At 49.5% G+C, this 24,631-nt stretch overlaps 2 protein-coding genes and 1 long non-coding RNA gene across 4 annotated transcripts; 1 reads left to right on the top strand and 2 right to left on the bottom strand.

The window, feature by feature from the left end:
* Positions 1-2,810: 2,810 nt before the first annotated feature.
* Positions 2,811-6,200, top strand: LOC136493783 (uncharacterized). Of its 2 annotated transcripts, none has more exons than XR_010768441.1 (3): positions 2,811-3,353; positions 4,064-5,168; positions 5,926-6,200. It is a non-coding gene; the product is annotated as an uncharacterized lncRNA (long non-coding RNA). The 2 variants fall into 2 exon arrangements; XR_010768442.1 differs by having other exon boundaries at positions 2,811-4,365; positions 4,582-5,168.
* A 192-nt stretch (positions 6,201-6,392) lies between these two features.
* On the bottom strand, positions 6,393-15,004 carry LOC136492399 (uncharacterized). Its single transcript, XM_066488427.1, has 11 exons — positions 14,253-15,004; positions 12,545-13,054; positions 10,679-11,012; positions 9,680-10,065; positions 8,972-9,372; positions 8,246-8,344; positions 7,972-8,153; positions 7,681-7,891; positions 7,338-7,581; positions 6,957-7,107; positions 6,393-6,872 (listed from the first exon to the last, which is right to left on the bottom strand). The coding sequence occupies exons 1-11, from the start codon at positions 15,002-15,004 to the stop codon at positions 6,567-6,569; spliced, it is 3,576 nt and encodes a 1,191-aa protein (XP_066344524.1). The 3' UTR covers positions 6,393-6,566.
* Positions 15,005-15,602: 598 nt separating this feature from the next.
* Positions 15,603-24,208, bottom strand: LOC136492397 (uncharacterized). Its single transcript, XM_066488426.1, has 11 exons — positions 23,457-24,208; positions 21,749-22,258; positions 19,883-20,216; positions 18,884-19,269; positions 18,176-18,576; positions 17,450-17,548; positions 17,176-17,357; positions 16,885-17,095; positions 16,542-16,785; positions 16,161-16,311; positions 15,603-16,076 (listed from the first exon to the last, which is right to left on the bottom strand). The coding sequence occupies exons 1-11, from the start codon at positions 24,206-24,208 to the stop codon at positions 15,771-15,773; spliced, it is 3,576 nt and encodes a 1,191-aa protein (XP_066344523.1). The 3' UTR covers positions 15,603-15,770.
* Positions 24,209-24,631: the final 423 nt, after the last annotated feature.

The raw sequence follows: 24,631 nt of genomic DNA, 5'->3' as shown, positions 1-24,631 counted from the left end.
AAACTTGGTTACCTCAGTTGATGCAAGTTGCATTAGAGCATGAAAGACGTCAGCATCATCTTCTTCGGCAGGGGCAATCTCCTGCTGACCATCTTCTTCTTCGACGCATGAATCCGGCGCCCAGTTCACACCACGATGGCGCTGAGGATCGACGATGGCTTGGGCACTCGATGGCGCGGTGTCGCGGTCACGGAAGAGGCAGTACATGGGCAAACGGAGGAAACGTCGGATACGTATAAAAGCTAACAGAGCTGGCGGCGTAGTAAAGACTGCGCAGATGAAACGAGGCGACGGAGACCGGGAAAGAAGCCTGCGCTACCGAGAAAACCGGGAAAGAAGCTAATACGACGGAGACCAGTAGAAAAACGAAAAACGCTCAGGCGACGGAGACTTAGGAACAGAGGGAGTATCTATATTATTGTTATAATAAGCCATGCGCTGCCACCAGCAGGGGTGATGCCACGTTGGCTTTTCCGGGTGCACGTGCACCACGGTAAAACCAAAATTTACTGATGTCTATCTCATCTTTTCCATGTATTTTCTTTGTAATTATATAGATTTCTTGATATTTGATAGAGAGTGCATCAGGTTAGTTTTGAGCTGGCTCCGCCACTGGCCACCAGATCGGCAAGGGATCGGTCAGAGCGAAGAGACTGACGGACCCTGCTTGCCGCTGATCTATCCGCGAGACTGTGCCCCAGGATCACGGCGGTCGCTGTCGTGAGGCGAGGTACTGCTACTCTTGGTTGCAGTATATCCTGTGAAATTCAGGTGGTTGGTCTCCACGTTAGTAGATTGTGTAGGGTTCACCGGTGCTGAAAACAACTCTGCACCTGCTACAGTTTTACGCCTCAACCTACGGGAGTCTGGGTGTTTATTTCTTTTGGTCTACTGTGAAATCAGCGATAACGAAAACAAAACAAGGTTGACTTCGTTACAACTTTGGTAATCCTAGTATATGCAAGTTTACTTGTCTTGTTCAAAAATATGCTGGCTTAGAGCAACCTTATGTTAGGGTAAAGAATACTAGCTTAATTAGTACTACTTTTATTATCTGTTTGGATTGCGGGATGAAGTGGGATATCCCGGGTTCGACCCAGATGGTGCGCTGTTTGGTTGAGGAGCTAGGTGGGATTGGGTTGGACCAGGGACCGAATATTCCCTCAGATGCGGGTTCCCTTGGTCCATTCAAATTGGGCGGACCATCTCGACCCAGATGAACGGCGTCGTTCGCCGTCTCCTTCTCCCTCCCTTCGCCGCGAGCGCCGGTGGTTCCGTTTCTCCGGATGTGGGCGAGCAGCGACGTCGGGCTCTGGAAGCCGGTGCTGTCGCTTGCGCGGGCGAGCTCGCGCGAGCTTGGGGCGCTGGCGCTAGACGAGGCAGGGCCGCCATGGCCGCTGAGGCGGGTGTCGGCGGGGCCTGCGCAGGGAGGCAGGGCCGCCAGGCCACCGGGGCGGGGCGGGGCTGTGTGGAGAGGAGGGGTCTCCATGGCTACTGGGCGCGGGGCCTCTATGGCCGCAGGGGCGGGGCGGGGTTGCGCGGGGAGACGGGGCCTCCATGGCCGCCGAGGCCTGCGCGGGGAAGGGTCGGGGCGGGGAGGCGGCGACCGAGGGGGTGAGGGCGGGGCTGGGAGGTGACGGCCATGACGATGTCGGGCTGGGAGGTGACGGGCGAGCAGAGGAAGAAGATGAGGGGAAAAAGAAAATAAGGAGGATGACAGGCGGGTCCCACTAATGGTACTGTTAACGGTATCAAAATGGCGTCCATTTCATCCCTATTGAACCTTGCAACCAAACACAGAACTGGATTCATTCCAACCCCTTAACCAAACACGAGATGGGTTCATCCCAACCTAGAAAACTAGGTTGGACCCAACCCATTCCACTTGGTCCCTAAACCAAACACACGGTTAAGTATCAACTATACTGCACTGAAGCAATCGGGAATTGGAATGCATGGTCTGAAAAGAAATACAATCTGTATCTTCTCTGCTACAATGGACCAATTGAAATTATACTACGTCTTTCAAAAAAACGTCTCCCGCTAAGAACCTCTAACCATTATGTACCTAGAAAAATACACACAAAAATTTATCTCTATTAAAATTAGGAGCTAATAAACCACGTAAACAAAATCCAATGGCCACCATTGGACGTGTGAGGCTTCTCACCCGCGCCCTCCGTCTCCAGCACCAAAGCTTCAAACGCCGCCACACCCCGCGCGCCCTCCGCCCCCGCACGCGCTAGGCGGCCAGGATCGAACCCTGTCGCCGATTGAATTTTCTCCGGAAGGAAAACGCTTAAGGATGGCAACGGATCGGGTTTGGTGCGGATATCTGCGGGTTTCGGGTTTTGCGGGTTCGGGTTTTGGGATAGTTTTTCACCCACGGTTTTCGGGTTCGGGGCCCCGAAACCAATCGGGTTCGGTTTTCCACCCGTGGATATCCAATGGATATCCGAAATAAATTATTTGGAATTAAAACTCAAGTTTTATAATATACTAATAATAATTTGTTTACTTAGATTATTAAATTTATTTAAAGTTGACTCATGAAAATATTTATTATTTGTTGCCTCTTGTTTATACATGTGAATATGTGTATATATATCCGCGGGTTTCGGGGATCCGCGGGTTTGGTTTTGGTGATGGATTTCCACCCGAATCGGTTTTCGAGGCGGGTTCGGGTTTTAATTTCGGGTTTCGATTTTGGGTGCACGAAGACTCACCCGGTCCGAACCCGATCCGTTGCCATCCTTAAAAACGCTTCCTCTCACGGTGTTACCCCGCACGTCTCCGAAAATAATAAAAAAAAAAATTTCTTTCCCTTCTCCCCGTTGATCGCCCTCCTCTATCTCTCTCCCTTCCAGATCCACGTCACCGATGTATCCGCGCCGTCGGACATGGCAACCGCATTGACGGCGGCACGGGTTGGGCCACACTGCGTCGGGCGTCTCCACCACCCAGATCCGCTCGTGCTCCACCGCGGCCGGCGCGAGGTGCACGACGCATTCACGGCGGCACCGGCCGCTGGCGATGAGGACGCGGCCACCTGGGTGTTCGACGTCCACAACGTCGTCTTCTCCTTCCTCTCGCTTAAGGCCGGAGGAGAGGAGGACGATGAGTTCCTGCCGCTTGAGATCTGAGACCACGACGAGGACGGCGACTTCCTTGTCACCGACATCCCGCCTCCGCCGGCGAGGCGCAGCTGCTATCCCACCTCACGCGCCAGGCTGCGAGACGCTCGGCGGCAGGCCACGACACGCAAACCCTAGACATCGTCGGCAGGCCTCGGCAGCTGCGACGACAACACCCGTCGGTACAGCAGGCGAACGTTTTGGATGCGCTCCTTGAAGGTGACGAATCCATCTGATTATGATGCCTCCGGTCGCAATCCCTTCTAATGAGTAATGAGCTTAGGGTCTTAATTTCTACTTTAAAAATTGCATAAATCCAAGCAGGGAGTTGAATTCGTGCGGCATTTATTCTGCTCTATATAGTTTGGATGATTCCCCATATAAGGTTTGTTTATTTCCATTTTCTAAACAATAGTTCTTTGATGTTGCCACACTACAGCCCCTTTGGCACGGCTCATCCAAAACGGCTTTACCGGTGAAGCCAAAGCCGGTGAAGCCAGAAAAACTGGCTTTTTCCGGCTTCTAGTTCATTTTAACCCCGACTTACAAAACGGCTTCACGCTACAGTGCCTCGATTTGCACAAAATAGATGAAGCCGAAGCCGGCATAAGCCGTGCCAAAGAGGCCCTACAATACTTTGCTGCCTGCTCTTTGCGGGTTCTAACTAGCATTCTGATATATGTTCATCCAGGTTTCATCTAATCTTTCTTTTGATATCTTACATATGCATGATGCAATATATTCTGCTCAAAGATGACAATATATTCTTACATATGCACGATAAGGTTTTGTGAGTACCTTAGCAATGATAACCCACAGAAATCTGACCCAGTTGCATGTATCATCATTTCACTTGATTGAGAAAAGGTTAGTTTGTTCTGCCACCATGCAGGAGTTGTGCAGACTAAAAGGTACCTTCTGTTTTTCAGAATGCGGAGTTGCGGACAGATACGAGGATACTCTGGAGCCCAAGTAGTTCCAGAGTTCAGACAATGATCTCTTGCTACAGAAAATGTTACCTAGATCTCTTGTTTACGAATCTACATCTCAGGCTGATTTATAGCAAAAGTCTCTAATCGAGGGGATATGTTGATCTTACCTTTTTTTTTGTCTTGGCAGGACTTATGAATCTACAGCGGTACTTACAGTCATTTTGCTTTGTCTTCTCACATACATATTTCATCTGGCTGGGACTTTAGGCAAGCCTGTGGGCTATTGGCAGCCGCTTCTGGTATGTGTTCCCTATGTCAATGATAATGCAACTATTTTGGCTTTCTCAGAAATTAAATCGTGTTGTTTTTTTTGAATGGGCATCTTATTGTTTTCAAGCACTGCATGGAAGAAGAAACTATTTAGCGCTTTTTCTTTGCTTGTGTCGTAGCTAAACAAATGTAGATCCTAGACATTTTGATGTATGTGTGCTATATCTCCTTGCTGCGACAAACAGAAAATCAACAAATAAAGGACGTACCCAGTGCAGAGAGCTCCCGCTCTGTGCGGGGTCTAGGGAAGGGTGTCAGTGGCAAGCCTTACCCTCGCCTGTGCAATGCGAGGAGACCGCGACTCAAACCCGGGACCTTTCGGTCACAGGCGGTAAGACTCTACCGCTTGCACCAGGCCCGCCGATCAGAAAATCAACAAATAGACCAGCTTAATATTTCAAATCCTTCCTATTTTCCTTGGAGGTATATGATTGGTCCCTATATGATTTTGTCATCTGTAGAGTTTGGTTGTTCTCATGTGCTGTTTCTGAAAAGGTATAACTTTCAAAAATGTTCTACTGCATTTTTATTCAGAGCATCCTTTTCAGATCAGGTACAGAGATTCTTCTCTTCAGTGCTAGCTGATGCAACTTGCGCTTGCCTAAATATCTTGTCTAATTTATTATCTGCATATGTTGTAGTTCTTAAGTTTAGCAGCTGTGTAACTTGTTCTGTTCAGCAGCACATTAGTCCATTTGCAGCATGTTCTGGTCATCTCGGCAGGGAGCAATGATGGGAGATAGGAGCAGCATCTCAACCATCAGGTAAGCAGGTAAGATGTACAACCTTTTCACCAAAAGTTCAGACTTTCTTGCTACTGTCGCCATTCTTACTTGCCTGCATAGTTTAATTTGCATTAGCTTATTAATTTAGTGATCCTATGCTAGACTTGAAACTTGCATTGATTAACTTTCTCTTTTGTCACCATTCAGAAGTCTGTTTATCATTACACTTTTGGCACCACACAGAAGTCAGATTCTCTTTTTTACTCTCCACACAAGATCGTTTCTGCATGAATCAATTTAAGCCCTGAAAGCAGCCTTATCTAATTTCTCATTACATTTGGACACTATCCTAAGAACTTTATTGCTTCAGGATCATGCTCAAATCGACAATGCCTTATTCCATCTTAACTAATCCGAGCTCCTGATCTTTAGATACATCAACCAGTACAAAGAATAAGAGTTTATATACTCCCATTTTTGGCTACTAAGTGACTGTCATTGCAGCACTTTGAGAAAGTTAATCCATTAATTTGTCGTCAGCTTTTGACTCTGCTCCTTTGAGATACAGTAGGAAGAGCCCTACCAAGTTGATTCTGCATTTTCAATGTGCCAATCTACGTATGGTGGGACTTAGTAGTTCACTACTGCAGTCAGTAGTTTTTTGCTTTCATTTCATTGTGAAATGAAGTTTATGAGCTGCTTGGTGGTTTAAATGCCACCATAGGTCTTTGCATTTGTGTTGAATCATATTGCTCGAGCACTTAAAACTTCGATGACAAATATTGCTTTCCACTTGCATCTCAGGTGGCTACATTGCTAGAAGTTGTACCAAATCGATTGACAGCTGATGTGCTGGAGCAGCTTCGTCTAAGTAAACAAGCATTGGTATAAAAACTACGTTCTGGAAGCAATTTCAGCGGCCACTTCTCAAACTTTATTTTGATTTATTTATGTATGTACTCATGTGTTAAGGTTGAGCTGGGTTCACGAGCAGGTGACCTCAAACAGATGCTTATTGATAGAATGAGTGATAACATGACCTGTTATGCCTTGCTATGCATGAGTGTTTTTCGGATTAAACTATAAAAAAAATATCGGTGTTTGGTTGTTTTTACGTGCATCTCTGAGATGAACCTGTGGCGTTAACACGGGCACTATACTAGTAATACTATAATTCAACTCCTACTGTATCATATTCACAAATTAATCCGTCTGGTCAAATCGGATCCACATAATAAGCACACAAACAGTACAACCACATGAGCTGAGAGAAGAAAATCACCTGTCTTTATGCAGTTATATCATGCAGACTTATTACACTGTTGCAAAATGCGAATTACTGACATTCACATTTCACATGGACTGAACGTTTAATTCTAGTTTTAGTTTTGCAATGAATGTTCCTGTGGGGTTTGTCCTCCCAATCAGTTATGAAAACCAAACATCTAACGGCCCTCTAGCACAGTGAGACTCATATCATTTGTAGACAATTCCTTGCTGTCAACTGCCTTACCAGGTTGGTAGGAGTCCCTAAGTGCAAAATATACAGGTTGATTCGGTGTCGGAAGTGGCGTCGTTTTGTTCTCCAGTATGGACATAACCACTGACATGAGTGGCTTGTAACTCGGATTGTCTTGAACACACAAGGGTCCTATATGGATACATCGTGAAACTTCATCAAGGGAGCAATTCTCCATGACTGATGAGTCCACCAAATCTTCAATTTTCCGTTCTTTCCACTTCTTCCATGCCTGAAACATGACACAATCTCATATTGAGCTCACTTTTTGTCTCATGTGGATAGTTCAGAATTATATGAATCTCCCGGTACTTACATATGCTCTAAGGTTAGGAAAATCCATGATAAGATGTGGTGAGCTGATCTTTAAACCACTTACTATCTCCAGCATTAAAACACCAAAGCTGTAGGTGTCAGACTTGACTGAAAATCCACCTTCCATCGCATATTCAGGAGACATGTAACCACTGCGCAAATTGTTTCACCAAAAATGTTTGCATATTTGTGAAACTGCAAAGCGAATTAATTCTATATGAAGAGTTGGCAATGCAGGAGTTACTTACTATCGCTCTGTTCGCTTGGGCTTATTTGACTGATAAGCCATGACTGAAAGTACCGTTGGCTGATTTGGTGTGAGAAAAATATTATTCGTTGGCTGAAAAAGTACGACTTATAAGCCAAATAAGCCCGAACGAACAGGGTGTATGTCCCTACAATCCGGTTAGTATTTGCTTGGAACTCGTCGCCACTGAATATTCTAGCCATGCCGAAATCTGATATCTTTGGGCTCATGTCCTTATCTAACAAGATGTTGCTTGCTTTAAGATCTCGATGGATGATAGTTAATCTTGAGTCCCGATGAAGATACATAATTCCTCTAGCTACCCCGTGGATTATCTTGAACCTTGTTGGCCACTGAAGCATTGATTTTCTTGCAGAGTCTACAAGAATAATATGAAACAGGGCATATTAGAAGACACATGTGCACATATATTTGTTGATTTTACTAATTGTATGAAAAAATTTAAAATTCAATGTACCAAAGAGGAAGTAATCCAAGCTTTTGTTGGGCAAATACTCATAAACTAACAGCTTCTCATCTTCATGAACACAGCAACCGAAAAGTTTAACTAGGTTCTTGTGCTGCAACTTTGCAATCAAGACTACTTCATTTCTGAACTCCTTGGTGCCTTGCCCAGAACCCTTGCTCAGTCTCTTGATGGCTACTTTCTTGGTTCCTTCCAACTTTCCCTAGACGATTTCATCATTCAGAAATCCGAATTTTTATTTCAAGTAATGTAAATTTTCAAGGTGAAACTTTTTACTAGTACCTTGTATACTTTGCCAAAACCTCTTTTCCCAAGCATATTGCAGTCAGAGAAATTGTCTGTTGCTGTGACAATGTTTTCAAAGCTAATAAATGGTAACTCTATATTGTTTCCCCCAGCTTCATCCGTAGAACTCAGGCATTCTAGCATCATTCTTGTCTGGACTTTCTTCTTGTGCCATTTGCCTGCTACATCAATGGATGACTCTATTTTCCTTGAACATTTACACATTAACACTGCATTTTTTTTAAAAAACAAGGGCTCATTTTCTCCATACCTCTGCTTTTACATGTCCAAACAAGAGCTCCGACTGTACGTAGCAGCAGACATGCTATAGTTGGGAGTAAAAATTCCAGAAAATTGCTCTTCTTCTGATCTGTACATAGAAATTTATCCTGTTAGAATTTATTGCATAAAGCATTCCTTGCAACTGTGTGAGTTTACTTTGCACAGGGTTCTCCTGACTGATCTGCGAATACTTTATCTCTAAAATATGTTCTTGTGAATATTTTTTTTTGCAGACATGCTATGCACATTTTCAATGAGAGGAAAGCAGCATTACAAATATATTTAAGTAAACATAGACTTACTGACGGTAGTTTCATTGCAGTCCTGTGAGTATTCAACAACATAATTACCACTTGAACAGTTACTTGTGGATATTACTGATTCGGCTTTAGATATCATGACGTTTGAGGTTTTGCATAATTTGTCGCTGCCAACATGAAAAGTGAAACTGGTGGTTGATAATTTTTTTCTTCTTTTTTGTCTGCTTCAGTGGTGTCAAAGACAGTATAAAGAAATATATGCTGTCATGGTTTATTTGATGCGAAATCTAATTAAGTTTTAAAGTCCATTAGTGCTTGCACAAATTGAAATAAATCCTAAGTTATTTTGGAGAAATCTCCATCTTACTACTATCTTACAGATAGGCCTCAGAAGAGCGATGATGCGGCACATCATGCACAAATGTCACTCCGGGGGAAAGAAGGAACACACGTACCAGGAGATTCGCCAAGGCGGATGTACAAGTTCTCTAAAAGACTGGCCTTCTCCATGTCAATGAGATCCCCAGTCCAAACCAAACACCTCGATGCACACTGGTCGAAGGTTCTATTCTTGATGTGCAAGAATTTGTCAGGGATCTTCATATTAGGCATGGTCATGAAATAGTTCTCCACTCCGCATTTCAGCTCTTCCTTTCTCCGGCATCCTCTAGAGAAGCTGAGGCCGTCGAGCAGCTCAAAACCATCAGGGCACTGGCATGTCGGCATTGCCTTCGTGCCATCACAATAGCCGAAAGGGCCACAAGATGCATTGAGATCACAGTCAACACTGTTGGGCCTAGGATCTCCCGCACGGGTGAGCCGACTGCTCACCGGCGTTCTCGCACACACACTACGGCTGGAGGTAGAAGAGGAAGGGAGAACATAGCGCACACACACAACACAAGCACCAGCGTTGACCGGAGCTCTGCAGATGAGATGGCAAAACTAAACTCTCTCTTTTCACTGAGTTACAGTGGAAAGCTATATATACAACTCTACCTATCTAATCCTAGTACACAGACATGTCAGACTGCTACAGTGACTAGACGTGACAGCAGGGCTGACTTTAGCGATAGACACCGCCGCCACGTACTCTGCCTCCACGTACTCTACCCATCTAATCCTAGTACACAGACACCGCCGCCACGTACTCTGCCTCACACCTGGACAACGCCACCACCTTCTGTATCAACGACAACCATGAGATTTGAGCCGACCTGAGGAAGACAAGTACGCCAGAGGTGCTCCGCCGTCCGTCGATGTCCCCCGCTATGTCTGCATCGCTGAACATAGTGAGCTGCAGCCCACTTCTGCCGGTCTTGGGGAAGACGATCACCTGATCCACCATCCCCTTGACGTAGCGCAGCAGCCGCTTTACCGTGGAACAGTGATCCTCTTGGGGATCCTCCATGAAGCGGCTGACGTAGCCCACGACGAATGCAATGTCCGGCCTCGTGTGGACTAGGTAGCGTAGACCGCCGACAATGATATGGTAGAGTGTTGTATCTACCTTCGCCGCGGTACTAGCCTTCATCAGCTTCATCCACTCCTTCATCGGAGTCACGCACGGCTTTCACTTACCCATGTCGCTCCGCTCCAACAGCTTCGAGGCATACGCACTCTAACCGAGCGTGAGCACCTCCTTCCCCTGTCTCACCTCGATGTCAAGGTAGTAGGAGAGCGTACCGAGATCACTCATTCAAAAAACGAGCCGCCAACTCGCGCTTGAAGCTGTCGATGTACTCCGCATGCGCGCCGGTGACGATCAAGTCGTCCACATACACGCCGACGACGAGCTCCTCCTTCCCTCGTCATCCCATGTAGAGCACGTGCTCGGTTGCGCACCACGTGAACCTAAGCTCGCCCAGCGTGCTCGGTTCCACGCTCGTGGGGCCTGCCGCAGCCCGTAGAGCGCCTTGCGCAGTCGGAGCACCCTGTGCTTTGCTCCCTTGACGGCGAAACCTGGAGAGCCTAGCGAAGACCGTCTCCGCCAGCTCGCCGTTGAGGAAGGACGATTTTATGTCTAGGTGATGGACGCGGCAGTCCTTCGCTGCTGCCAAAGCCAGCAGCAGTCGGATAGACTCCATGCACGCTACCGGCGCAAAGACTTCTTCAAAGTCGATGCCCTCGTGCTGGACAAAGCCTCGGGCGACGAGGCGCACCTTGTGCTTGACAATGGCACTGCGTTCATCCCGCTTGACCTTGTACACCCACTTTAGGTCGATCAGACGACATCCTGAAGGTGGATCGACAAGCACCCAAGTCTCATTTTCCTCGATCGTCTTCATCTCCTCCAGCATCGCCCGTCGCCAATTTGCATCACGCTCGGCCAGCGCGAACGTGGGTGGTTCCTCTGCACTGACGAGAAGCAGCTCTGGGTCATTCAGTAGCCGACCCACCAGGCCTGAGGACCCTGTGCCGCCGACGATGTCATCCAGCCTATGGAACCACACCTCCTCACCATCATGGAAGGCATCCACGAACTCAGTGATGTCGCTTGGAGGTGAGGCGAACTCGATCAACATCAATGGAGTCCCTTGTTCCGCCAGAGTGGTCGGCACAGCACTTGGAGTGCTCGGCACCCTGGCTATAGTGCTCGGCACCCCTCTTGAAGTGCTCGGCACCGCTCCAGGGAGTGCTCGGCACCAGTCTTGGAATGGTCGATACCACTGCAAGACCTCTCGGCTCCGCTACGGGAGCGTTCAGCATCCATCCTGGAGTGGTCGGCACCACTACAGGACCACTCGACACCACTCCTAGAGTGCTCGGCACCCCTCCTAGACTGCTCGGCACCCATCCTAGAGTGCTCGGCACCACCCTAGGAGTGCTCCGCTCTATTGCTGGAGTGGTCGGCACCTCCTCTCTAGCGTCTCTACCACCGTGGATGACCAAGTGCTCAACGGCAAAGGTGCTGGTGAAGCCGCCAGCTTCCCCTGTGCCCGGACTATCCTAGTCCTAGGCCGCCTTCTCATTGAACACGACGTCACGTGAGACAGCCACCTTGCCTCCGCATGGGTCGTAGAGCTGGTACGCCTTGGTTCCTTCCTCATAGCCCAAGAGCACCATCGGTGTGCTCCTGTCCTCTAGCTTGGTGAGGATCGACTTTGTCTTCCTGACGTAGTCGATGCAGCTGAATGTCTAGAGGAAAGACACGCTTGGCTTGTGCCCATACCAAGCTTCGAACAACGTATTGCCCTTCAGGGCCTTGGTGGGCGCGCGGTTGAGGATGAACACCGCCGTGGTCACCGCCTCTCCCCAGAACTTTGTCGGCATGCTTTTGGCCTTCATCATGGATGGAGCCATGCCTACCACCGTATGGTTCTGCCGCTCCACCATACCATTCTGCTATGGCGAGTACGGTGCGGTGTGGTGTCGCACCATACCCTGATCCGCGTAGTACGCAGTGAACTCCACTGAAGTGAATTCACCACCGTGATCACTCTGTAGCACGTGTAGCTTCTTGCCGCTCTCCACCTCGTCCTTGCTCGTCCGGAGTTGCAGTTAGCGATTGTAATCATCCACGAGTAGGAGGAAGTACCGTCGACCACCGTTTGTGGCTGGCGTTATTGGCCCGCAGAGATCGCCGTTGACGAGCTCGAAAGCATCCACCGCGTGATACTTGGTCGCCTTTGGGAATGGCAGCCTCCTCTGTTTCTTGGCCAGACAGCTATCACACAGCTCGCCTGCGTGCTTGATGTGGGGGCAGCCCTCGGACCATCTTCTCTAGCCGACCGAGCGCGACGAAGCTGAGATGGCCGAATCAGGCATGCCACAGCCATGGCTCCTCGATGTGCCGTGCTGCCAGGCACACCGGCTGCTCCACCTTCAAGTCGAGTAGGTACAATCGATTACATGAGCGTTTTACCTTCGCAAGAAGACGCCGCTCCCGATCCCGAATCTTCAGGATCTCGCTCTCGATCAGTACCTTGCATCAGTGCTCGTCCAGCTGCCCGTTGCTGACGATGCTTGAACGCAGCTGCAGGATGTAGCACACATCCATCAGCGCACGGTGCTCACCTATCTAGCACATGAAGATGATGGTGCCGCACTCTCGGATCGCCACCCTTGAACCATCACCGAACTTCACCATGCCGGTCATGTTGTCGTCGAGATTGGAGAAGGCTTCCTTGGAGCCCGTCATGTGGTTCCTGGCGTCGGAGTCCAGGTACCATCGCTGCTCCTGCTCGCCGCCCTCACGTCTGATGTGGACTTGGGCGTGCGGTTCGTCGAGGTTGACAACGTTCAGAGCCTTGCCGTGCCCTTCCACCACCATCACCTCTCCCTTCTCCTTGGCCTCAACATCGTGCGGTGCATAGAACGTTGCCATCAGGAGAGTGGCCTCATCATCCTCATCAGCCTGCGCTAAATGAGCCTCAGCCTTTTTCTTCTGCTTGCGATTTGGGCACTCCTTTGCCCGATGGCCCGTCTTCTCGCAGTGTCGGCAGGCATTGGGGTAGACCTTCTTCTTCTTATTCTCCGAAAAAAGCCTTGCCGCGGCACTTGCCATCACCACCGCGGCTGGAGGAGGCTTCCTCGGACTTCTTCTTATTCATTCGGGCAACCCACTCCTCCTCTGTCAGCAGCAGCTTGCTGCTGTCCGTCGTTGCTGTGGCCTGCTCCATGCGCTCGTCCACTACCCGCAGACGACCTGTCACATCCTCAATGGTGAGGGTGGATAAGTCTAGCATCGTCTCTATGGAGAGAGCGATCTGGATGTACTTCACCGGCACGGAGTGGAGGTACTTGGAGACCGCCTCTTCTTCGTCGATGGTGACGCCGTGGCTCCTCAGCTTGCTGATGAGCGACTGCAGACGGAGGGAGAAGTCCTCTACCGACTCACCATCCTTGAACTTGAGGTTAGAGTACTCATGCTTCAGTAATTGGGCCATCGCCTTCTTTGCGCGGTCGGAGCCGACGCGTATCGCTGCAATGGCCTTCCACGCCTCCTTAGCAGAGTTCTTCGCCACCAACGGCTCCCTGTACTCCGCTGACATAGCAGCGAGGATAGCCTCCAACGCTGACATGTCGTCTTCTTCGTTGTCAGTGCCCTTGTCAATAGCATTCCAGAGTCGTCGGGCTCTGAGCTTGACCTTCATGGTTACTGCTCACTCGTCATAGTTGGTGCGAGTTAGCGTCGGCCAACTGGTGCCGCTGACCTCCCGTACCGTGCGCACGATGACCTTCTGTCGTGGCTGGGCAGCCACAGCAGCGCCGCTGCTGTCGTCCATCTCCGAACCGTCCGTCATCGCCAGCGGTTAGTCCGGCGACGGCACTTGTACGGGTCCGATAGCACTTGTTGGGCCCGGGATCTCCCGCACGGGTGAGCCGATCATTCACCAGCGTTCTCGCACACACACTACGGCTAGAGTTAAGAGTTAGAAGAGGGAGGGAGGACAGAGTGCACACACACAACACAAGCACCAGCATTGGCCGGAGCTCTGCAGAGGAGATGGCAAAACTGAACTCTCTCTCTTCACCGAGTTGCAGTGTGAAGCTATATATACAACTCTACCTATCTAATCCTACTACACATACATATCAGACTGCCATGCTGCTACACTAACTGGATGCGACAGCAAGGCTGACTTTGGCGCCTGCCCCTGCTGTGGCTACAGTGCGGTAGGGGAGTCTTTCGACATCTGCCCCTACCGCGGCTATAGTGCAGCAACATAGGAGCCCTTTCGACGTCTGCTCCTGCCGCGCGTATAGAGGAGGAGCAAATTACTTTACAAACACTAGGGGGAACTGGCTAAGACTGTGAACATATAGTAGGTCTCATCATCCCCTGTGTCGCCCATCATCGCTTGGTACGTGACAGAGATATTATTGCTCTGGTACGTGCCGCCAGATACTGGGACATCATTAACAACAGCGTAACGCATGTACGGCAAAGTCCCATTCCAAATGAACATCTGAAGGTTTGAGGTGGGATCCATGCTGCAAGAGATGTCCCCAGTTGATGGATCGTCAGGGCCCTTCCAAGCAAAGAGGCGTGTTGCCGGTTGTGACTTGTAGCTTAGTATAACCCTCATGGTTGGAAGCATTGTATCAGTCGAGTGATCAAAGCTTTGCCATATGTCCGTGCCATTCGGCGATCGAAGGACAAAGTTTCCTGAGCTGAGTAATACTGCAAAAGCTCCAGCACCTTCACTTGTGTTGCTCGTTGCCGTCCAAAAGATGTGCCCTTGGGAGTCTGACAACACCAGTCCTGAATTGTTTGAGATAGCGAGCTTCGCTGATGTAGGGTTGGTGATTGGGCTGTCACGGTTGGCAATCCACACCACCGTGCGCTCTGGGACATTGTTGTACCAAATTCCAATGTATAACTTGTTGCTTGAATTGGTAGGAGAAAAGAAGCCAAGAGCAAAGTCTCCGCCGGCCGAGATGAGCGTGTCTTTGGGAAAGAGCGGCTTTGTATGTGTCAGCTGATCGTCGGATTGACAGAGTGAACTCAAGAATATGAGGATGAAGATGGGAAGATACATCATATCTATCAGGGCTTTTCTTGTTCTCTGGCCTATGAAGCAGTGTGAAGAAAATTTATCATGTAGTAGTGTCAGTGCAGAACTGCAGATGAAGAATGGTTGGACTGAAGTATGGAACTTTACAGTAATGAGTGGACCTCTACTTGCTGTTTTTCTGTCCGTCAAATCGAAGCGTGCAGTGGTGTTCATTTATCACATTGATAGGGGGGACAAGCGTATAGGATGATGGCAAAGTCTGCAATAATGCACAGACTAACAGATGAAGGAAGCGATGAACCAAGCACCGGTGAGCAGACCAGACAAGCAGCAGTGCAGTGGTGATTGCAATGGTCTCCGACGACTTCGCCGTCGTCGCTCTCACACCCTGGTCCCACAGGTAGATTTCGTGTTTCTGGAGTCAGCAAACGTGGTCTGGGATGTAAGAAAAGGTAGCTTCTTTTCTTAGGAAACGCTATATTCGGACGGGGCTAGGCCGAGCGCCTGCGCCGCACGCCTGCGCCTGCTTTACGTGGAGGCCCGTGCTGCTCTGTGTCCCGTGCCTACAATCGGATCCACATAATAAGCACACAAACAGTACAACCACATGAGCTGAGAGAAGAAAATCACCTGTCTTTATGCAGTTATATCATGCAGACTTATTACACTGTTGCAAAATGCGAATTACTGACATTCACATTTCACATGGACTGAACGTTTAATTCTAGTTTTAGTTTTGCAATGAATGTTCCTGTGGGGTTTGTCCTCCCAATCAGTTATGAAAACCAAACATCTAACGGCCCTCTAGCACAGTGAGACTCATATCATTTGTAGACAATTCCTTGCTGTCAACTGCCTTACCAGGTTGGTAGGAGTCCCTAAGTGCAAAATATACAGGTTGATTCGGTGTCGGAAGTGGCGTCGTTTTGTTCTCCAGTATGGACATAACCACTGACATGAGTGGCTTGTAACTCGGATTGTCTTGAACACACAAGGGTCCTATATGGATACATCGTGAAACTTCATCAAGGGAGCAATTCTCCATGACTGATGAGTCCACCAAATCTTCAATTTTCCGTTCTTTCCACTTCTTCCATGCCTGAAACATGACACAATCTCATATTGAGCTCACTTTTTGTCTCATGTGGATAGTTCAGAATTATATGAATCTCCCGGTACTTACATATGCTCTAAGGTTAGGAAAATCCATGATAAGATGTGGTGAGCTGATCTTTAAACCACTTACTATCTCCAGCATTAAAACACCAAAGCTGTAGGTGTCAGACTTGACTGAAAATCCACCTTCCATCGCATATTCAGGAGACATGTAACCACTGCGCAAATTGTTTCACCAAAAATGTTTGCATATTTGTGAAACTGCAAAGCGAATTAATTCTATATGAAGAGTTGGCAATGCAGGAGTTACTTACTATCGCTCTGTTCGCTTGGGCTTATTTGACTGATAAGCCATGACTGAAAGTACCGTTGGCTGATTTGGTGTGAGAAAAATATTATTCGTTGGCTGAAAAAGTACGACTTATAAGCCAAATAAGCCCGAACGAACAGGGTGTATGTCCCTACAATCCGGTTAGTATTTGCTTGGAACTCGTCGCCACTGAATATTCTAGCCATGCCGAAATCTGATATCTTTGGGCTCATGTCCTTATCTAACAAGATGTTGCTTGCTTTAAGATCTCGATGGATGATAGTTAATCTTGAGTCCCGATGAAGATACATAATTCCTCTAGCTACCCCGTGGATTATCTTGAACCTTGTTGGCCACTGAAGCATTGATTTTCTTGCAGAGTCTACAAGAATAATATGAAACAGGGCATATTAGAAGACACATGTGCACATATATTTGTTGATTTTACTAATTGTATGAAAAAATTTAAAATTCAATGTACCAAAGAGGAAGTAATCCAAGCTTTTGTTGGGCAAATACTCATAAACTAACAGCTTCTCATCTTCATGAACACAGCAACCGAAAAGTTTAACTAGGTTCTTGTGCTGCAACTTTGCAATCAAGACTACTTCATTTCTGAACTCCTTGGTGCCTTGCCCAGAACCCTTGCTCAGTCTCTTGATGGCTACTTTCTTGGTTCCTTCCAACTTTCCCTAGACGATTTCATCATTCAGAAATCCGAATTTTTATTTCAAGTAATGTAAATTTTCAAGGTGAAACTTTTTACTAGTACCTTGTATACTTTGCCAAAACCTCTTTTCCCAAGCATATTGCAGTCAGAGAAATTGTCTGTTGCTGTGACAATGTTTTCAAAGCTAATAAATGGTAACTCTATATTGTTTCCCCCAGCTTCATCCGTAGAACTCAGGCATTCTAGCATCATTCTTGTCTGGACTTTCTTCTTGTGCCATTTGCCTGCTACATCAATGGATGACTCTATTTTCCTTGAACATTTACACATTAACACTGCATTTTTTTTAAAAAACAAGGGCTCATTTTCTCCATACCTCTGCTTTTACATGTCCAAACAAGAGCTCCGACTGTACGTAGCAGCAGACATGCTATAGTTGGGAGTAAAAATTCCAGAAAATTGCTCTTCTTCTGATCTGTACATAGAAATTTATCCTGTTAGAATTTATTGCATAAAGCATTCCTTGCAACTGTGTGAGTTTACTTTGCACAGGGTTCTCCTGACTGATCTGCGAATACTTTATCTCTAAAATATGTTCTTGTGAATATTTTTTTTTGCAGACATGCTATGCACATTTTCAATGAGAGGAAAGCAGCATTACAAATATATTTAAGTAAACATAGACTTACTGACGGTAGTTTCATTGCAGTCCTGTGAGTATTCAACAACATAATTACCACTTGAACAGTTACTTGTGGATATTACTGATTCGGCTTTAGATATCATGACGTTTGAGGTTTTGCATAATTTGTCGCTGCCAACATGAAAAGTGAAACTGGTGGTTGATAATTTTTTTCTTCTTTTTTGTCTGCTTCAGTGGTGTCAAAGACAGTATAAAGAAATATATGCTGTCATGGTTTATTTGATGCGAAATCTAATTAAGTTTTAAAGTCCATTAGTGCTTGCACAAATTGAAATAAATCCTAAGTTATTTTGGAGAAATCTCCATCTTACTACTATCTTACAGATAGGCCTCAGAAGAGCGATGATGCGGCACATCATGCACAAATGTCACTCCGGGGGAAAGAAGGAACACACGTACCAGGAGATTCGCCAAGGCGGATGTACAAGTTCTCTAAAAGACTGGCCTTCTCCATGTCAATGAGATCCCCAGTCCAAACCAAACACCTCGATGCACACTGGTCGAAGGTTCTATTCTTGATGTGCAAGAATTTGTCAGGGATCTTCATATTAGGCATGGTCATGAAATAGTTCTCCACTCCGCATTTCAGCTCTTCCTTTCTCCGGCATCCTCTAGAGAAGCTGAGGCCGTCGAGCAGCTCAAAACCATCAGGGCACTGGCATGTCGGCATTGCCTTCGTGCCATCACAATAGCCGAAAGGGCCACAAGATGCATTGAGATCACAGTCAACACTGTTGGGCCTAGGATCTCCCGCACGGGTGAGCCGACTGCTCACCGGCGTTCTCGCACACACACTACGGCTGGAGGTAGAAGAGGAAGGGAGAACATAGCGCACACACACAACACAAGCACCAGCGTTGACCGGAGCTCTGCAGATGAGATGGCAAAACTAAACTCTCTCTTTTCACTGAGTTACAGTGGAAAGCTATATATACAACTCTACCTATCTAATCCTAGTACACAGACATGTCAGACTGCTACAGTGACTAGACGTGACAGCAGGGCTGACTTTAGCGATAGACACCGCCGCCACGTACTCTGCCTCCACGTACTCTACCCATCTAATCCTAGTACACAGACACCGCCGCCACGTACTCTGCCTCACACCTGGACAACGCCACCACCTTCTGTATCAACGACAACCATGAGATTTGAGCCGACCTGAGGAAGACAAGTACGCCAGAGGTGCTCCGCCGTCCGTCGATGTCCCCCGCTATGTCTGCATCGCTGAACATAGTGAGCTGCAGCCCACTTCTGCCGGTCTTGGGGAAGACGATCACCTGATCCACCATCCCCTTGACGTAGCGCAGCAGCCGCTTTACCGTGGAACAGTGATCCTCTTGGGGATCCTCCATGAAGCGGCTGACGTAGCCCACGACGAATGCAATGTCCGGCCTCGTGTGGACTAGGTAGCGTAGACCGCCGACAATGATATGGTAGAGTGTTGTATCTACCTTCGCCGCGGTACTAGCCTTCATCAGCTTCATCCACTCCTTCATCGGAGTCACGCACGGCTTTCACTTACCCATGTCGCTCCGCTCCAACAGCTTCGAGGCATACGCACTCTAACCGAGCGTGAGCACCTCCTTCCCCTGTCTCACCTCGATGTCAAGGTAGTAGGAGAGCGTACCGAGATCACTCATTCAAAAAACGAGCCGCCAACTCGCGCTTGAAGCTGTCGATGTACTCCGCATGCGCGCCGGTGACGATCAAGTCGTCCACATACACGCCGACGACGAGCTCCTCCTTCCCTCGTCATCCCATGTAGAGCACGTGCTCGGTTGCGCACCACGTGAACCTAAGCTCGCCCAGCGTGCTCGGTTCCACGCTCGTGGGGCCTGCCGCAGCCCGTAGAGCGCCTTGCGCAGTCGGAGCACCCTGTGCTTTGCTCCCTTGACGGCGAAACCTGGAGAGCCTAGCGAAGACCGTCTCCGCCAGCTCGCCGTTGAGGAAGGACGATTTTATGTCTAGGTGATGGACGCGGCAGTCCTTCGCTGCTGCCAAAGCCAGCAGCAGTCGGATAGACTCCATGCACGCTACCGGCGCAAAGACTTCTTCAAAGTCGATGCCCTCGTGCTGGACAAAGCCTCGGGCGACGAGGCGCACCTTGTGCTTGACAATGGCACTGCGTTCATCCCGCTTGACCTTGTACACCCACTTTAGGTCGATCAGACGACATCCTGAAGGTGGATCGACAAGCACCCAAGTCTCATTTTCCTCGATCGTCTTCATCTCCTCCAGCATCGCCCGTCGCCAATTTGCATCACGCTCGGCCAGCGCGAACGTGGGTGGTTCCTCTGCACTGACGAGAAGCAGCTCTGGGTCATTCAGTAGCCGACCCACCAGGCCTGAGGACCCTGTGCCGCCGACGATGTCATCCAGCCTATGGAACCACACCTCCTCACCATCATGGAAGGCATCCACGAACTCAGTGATGTCGCTTGGAGGTGAGGCGAACTCGATCAACATCAATGGAGTCCCTTGTTCCGCCAGAGTGGTCGGCACAGCACTTGGAGTGCTCGGCACCCTGGCTATAGTGCTCGGCACCCCTCTTGAAGTGCTCGGCACCGCTCCAGGGAGTGCTCGGCACCAGTCTTGGAATGGTCGATACCACTGCAAGACCTCTCGGCTCCGCTACGGGAGCGTTCAGCATCCATCCTGGAGTGGTCGGCACCACTACAGGACCACTCGACACCACTCCTAGAGTGCTCGGCACCCCTCCTAGACTGCTCGGCACCCATCCTAGAGTGCTCGGCACCACCCTAGGAGTGCTCCGCTCTATTGCTGGAGTGGTCGGCACCTCCTCTCTAGCGTCTCTACCACCGTGGATGACCAAGTGCTCAACGGCAAAGGTGCTGGTGAAGCCGCCAGCTTCCCCTGTGCCCGGACTATCCTAGTCCTAGGCCGCCTTCTCATTGAACACGACGTCACGTGAGACAGCCACCTTGCCTCCGCATGGGTCGTAGAGCTGGTACGCCTTGGTTCCTTCCTCATAGCCCAAGAGCACCATCGGTGTGCTCCTGTCCTCTAGCTTGGTGAGGATCGACTTTGTCTTCCTGACGTAGTCGATGCAGCTGAATGTCTAGAGGAAAGACACGCTTGGCTTGTGCCCATACCAAGCTTCGAACAACGTATTGCCCTTCAGGGCCTTGGTGGGCGCGCGGTTGAGGATGAACACCGCCGTGGTCACCGCCTCTCCCCAGAACTTTGTCGGCATGCTTTTGGCCTTCATCATGGATGGAGCCATGCCTACCACCGTATGGTTCTGCCGCTCCACCATACCATTCTGCTATGGCGAGTACGGTGCGGTGTGGTGTCGCACCATACCCTGATCCGCGTAGTACGCAGTGAACTCCACTGAAGTGAATTCACCACCGTGATCACTCTGTAGCACGTGTAGCTTCTTGCCGCTCTCCACCTCGTCCTTGCTCGTCCGGAGTTGCAGTTAGCGATTGTAATCATCCACGAGTAGGAGGAAGTACCGTCGACCACCGTTTGTGGCTGGCGTTATTGGCCCGCAGAGATCGCCGTTGACGAGCTCGAAAGCATCCACCGCGTGATACTTGGTCGCCTTTGGGAATGGCAGCCTCCTCTGTTTCTTGGCCAGACAGCTATCACACAGCTCGCCTGCGTGCTTGATGTGGGGGCAGCCCTCGGACCATCTTCTCTAGCCGACCGAGCGCGACGAAGCTGAGATGGCCGAATCAGGCATGCCACAGCCATGGCTCCTCGATGTGCCGTGCTGCCAGGCACACCGGCTGCTCCACCTTCAAGTCGAGTAGGTACAATCGATTACATGAGCGTTTTACCTTCGCAAGAAGACGCCGCTCCCGATCCCGAATCTTCAGGATCTCGCTCTCGATCAGTACCTTGCATCAGTGCTCGTCCAGCTGCCCGTTGCTGACGATGCTTGAACGCAGCTGCAGGATGTAGCACACATCCATCAGCGCACGGTGCTCACCTATCTAGCACATGAAGATGATGGTGCCGCACTCTCGGATCGCCACCCTTGAACCATCACCGAACTTCACCATGCCGGTCATGTTGTCGTCGAGATTGGAGAAGGCTTCCTTGGAGCCCGTCATGTGGTTCCTGGCGTCGGAGTCCAGGTACCATCGCTGCTCCTGCTCGCCGCCCTCACGTCTGATGTGGACTTGGGCGTGCGGTTCGTCGAGGTTGACAACGTTCAGAGCCTTGCCGTGCCCTTCCACCACCATCACCTCTCCCTTCTCCTTGGCCTCAACATCGTGCGGTGCATAGAACGTTGCCATCAGGAGAGTGGCCTCATCATCCTCATCAGCCTGCGCTAAATGAGCCTCAGCCTTTTTCTTCTGCTTGCGATTTGGGCACTCCTTTGCCCGATGGCCCGTCTTCTCGCAGTGTCGGCAGGCATTGGGGTAGACCTTCTTCTTCTTATTCTCCGAAAAAAGCCTTGCCGCGGCACTTGCCATCACCACCGCGGCTGGAGGAGGCTTCCTCGGACTTCTTCTTATTCATTCGGGCAACCCACTCCTCCTCTGTCAGCAGCAGCTTGCTGCTGTCCGTCGTTGCTGTGGCCTGCTCCATGCGCTCGTCCACTACCCGCAGACGACCTGTCACATCCTCAATGGTGAGGGTGGATAAGTCTAGCATCGTCTCTATGGAGAGAGCGATCTGGATGTACTTCACCGGCACGGAGTGGAGGTACTTGGAGACCGCCTCTTCTTCGTCGATGGTGACGCCGTGGCTCCTCAGCTTGCTGATGAGCGACTGCAGACGGAGGGAGAAGTCCTCTACCGACTCACCATCCTTGAACTTGAGGTTAGAGTACTCATGCTTCAGTAATTGGGCCATCGCCTTCTTTGCGCGGTCGGAGCCGACGCGTATCGCTGCAATGGCCTTCCACGCCTCCTTAGCAGAGTTCTTCGCCACCAACGGCTCCCTGTACTCCGCTGACATAGCAGCGAGGATAGCCTCCAACGCTGACATGTCGTCTTCTTCGTTGTCAGTGCCCTTGTCAATAGCATTCCAGAGTCGTCGGGCTCTGAGCTTGACCTTCATGGTTACTGCTCACTCGTCATAGTTGGTGCGAGTTAGCGTCGGCCAACTGGTGCCGCTGACCTCCCGTACCGTGCGCACGATGACCTTCTGTCGTGGCTGGGCAGCCACAGCAGCGCCGCTGCTGTCGTCCATCTCCGAACCGTCCGTCATCGCCAGCGGTTAGTCCGGCGACGGCACTTGTACGGGTCCGATAGCACTTGTTGGGCCCGGGATCTCCCGCACGGGTGAGCCGATCATTCACCAGCGTTCTCGCACACACACTACGGCTAGAGTTAAGAGTTAGAAGAGGGAGGGAGGACAGAGTGCACACACACAACACAAGCACCAGCATTGGCCGGAGCTCTGCAGAGGAGATGGCAAAACTGAACTCTCTCTCTTCACCGAGTTGCAGTGTGAAGCTATATATACAACTCTACCTATCTAATCCTACTACACATACATATCAGACTGCCATGCTGCTACACTAACTGGATGCGACAGCAAGGCTGACTTTGGCGCCTGCCCCTGCTGTGGCTACAGTGCGGTAGGGGAGTCTTTCGACATCTGCCCCTACCGCGGCTATAGTGCAGCAACATAGGAGCCCTTTCGACGTCTGCTCCTGCCGCGCGTATAGAGGAGGAGCAAATTACTTTACAAACACTAGGGGGAACTGGCTAAGACTGTGAACATATAGTAGGTCTCATCATCCCCTGTGTCGCCCATCATCGCTTGGTACGTGACAGAGATATTATTGCTCTGGTACGTGCCGCCAGATACTGGGACATCATTAACAACAGCGTAACGCATGTACGGCAAAGTCCCATTCCAAATGAACATCTGAAGGTTTGAGGTGGGATCCATGCTGCAAGAGATGTCCCCAGTTGATGGATCGTCAGGGCCCTTCCAAGCAAAGAGGCGTGTTGCCGGTTGTGACTTGTAGCTTAGTATAACCCTCATGGTTGGAAGCATTGTATCAGTCGAGTGATCAAAGCTTTGCCATATGTCCGTGCCATTCGGCGATCGAAGGACAAAGTTTCCTGAGCTGAGTAATACTGCAAAAGCTCCAGCACCTTCACTTGTGTTGCTCGTTGCCGTCCAAAAGATGTGCCCTTGGGAGTCTGACAACACCAGTCCTGAATTGTTTGAGATAGCGAGCTTCGCTGATGTAGGGTTGGTGATTGGGCTGTCACGGTTGGCAATCCACACCACCGTGCGCTCTGGGACATTGTTGTACCAAATTCCAATGTATAACTTGTTGCTTGAATTGGTAGGAGAAAAGAAGCCAAGAGCAAAGTCTCCGCCGGCCGAGATGAGCGTGTCTTTGGGAAAGAGCGGCTTTGTATGTGTCAGCTGATCGTCGGATTGACAGAGTGAACTCAAGAATATGAGGATGAAGATGGGAAGATACATCATATCTATCAGGGCTTTTCTTGTTCTCTGGCCTATGAAGCAGTGTGAAGAAAATTTATCATGTAGTAGTGTCAGTGCAGAACTGCAGATGAAGAATGGTTGGACTGAAGTATGGAACTTTACAGTAATGAGTGGACCTCTACTTGCTGTTTTTCTGTCCGTCAAATCGAAGCGTGCAGTGGTGTTCATTTATCACATTGATAGGGGGGACAAGCGTATAGGATGATGGCAAAGTCTGCAATAATGCACAGACTAACAGATGAAGGAAGCGATGAACCAAGCACCGGTGAGCAGACCAGACAAGCAGCAGTGCAGTGGTGATTGCAATGGTCTCCGACGACTTCGCCGTCGTCGCTCTCACACCCTGGTCCCACAGGTAGATTTCGTGTTTCTGGAGTCAGCAAACGTGGTCTGGGATGTAAGAAA

The sequence above is a fragment of the Miscanthus floridulus genome, chromosome 11 (assembly GCF_019320115.1).
Source record: "Miscanthus floridulus cultivar M001 chromosome 11, ASM1932011v1, whole genome shotgun sequence".
NCBI classification, from domain to species: Eukaryota; Viridiplantae; Streptophyta; class Magnoliopsida; order Poales; family Poaceae; genus Miscanthus; species Miscanthus floridulus.
This window is presented reverse-complemented; position numbering and strand designations above follow the sequence as displayed.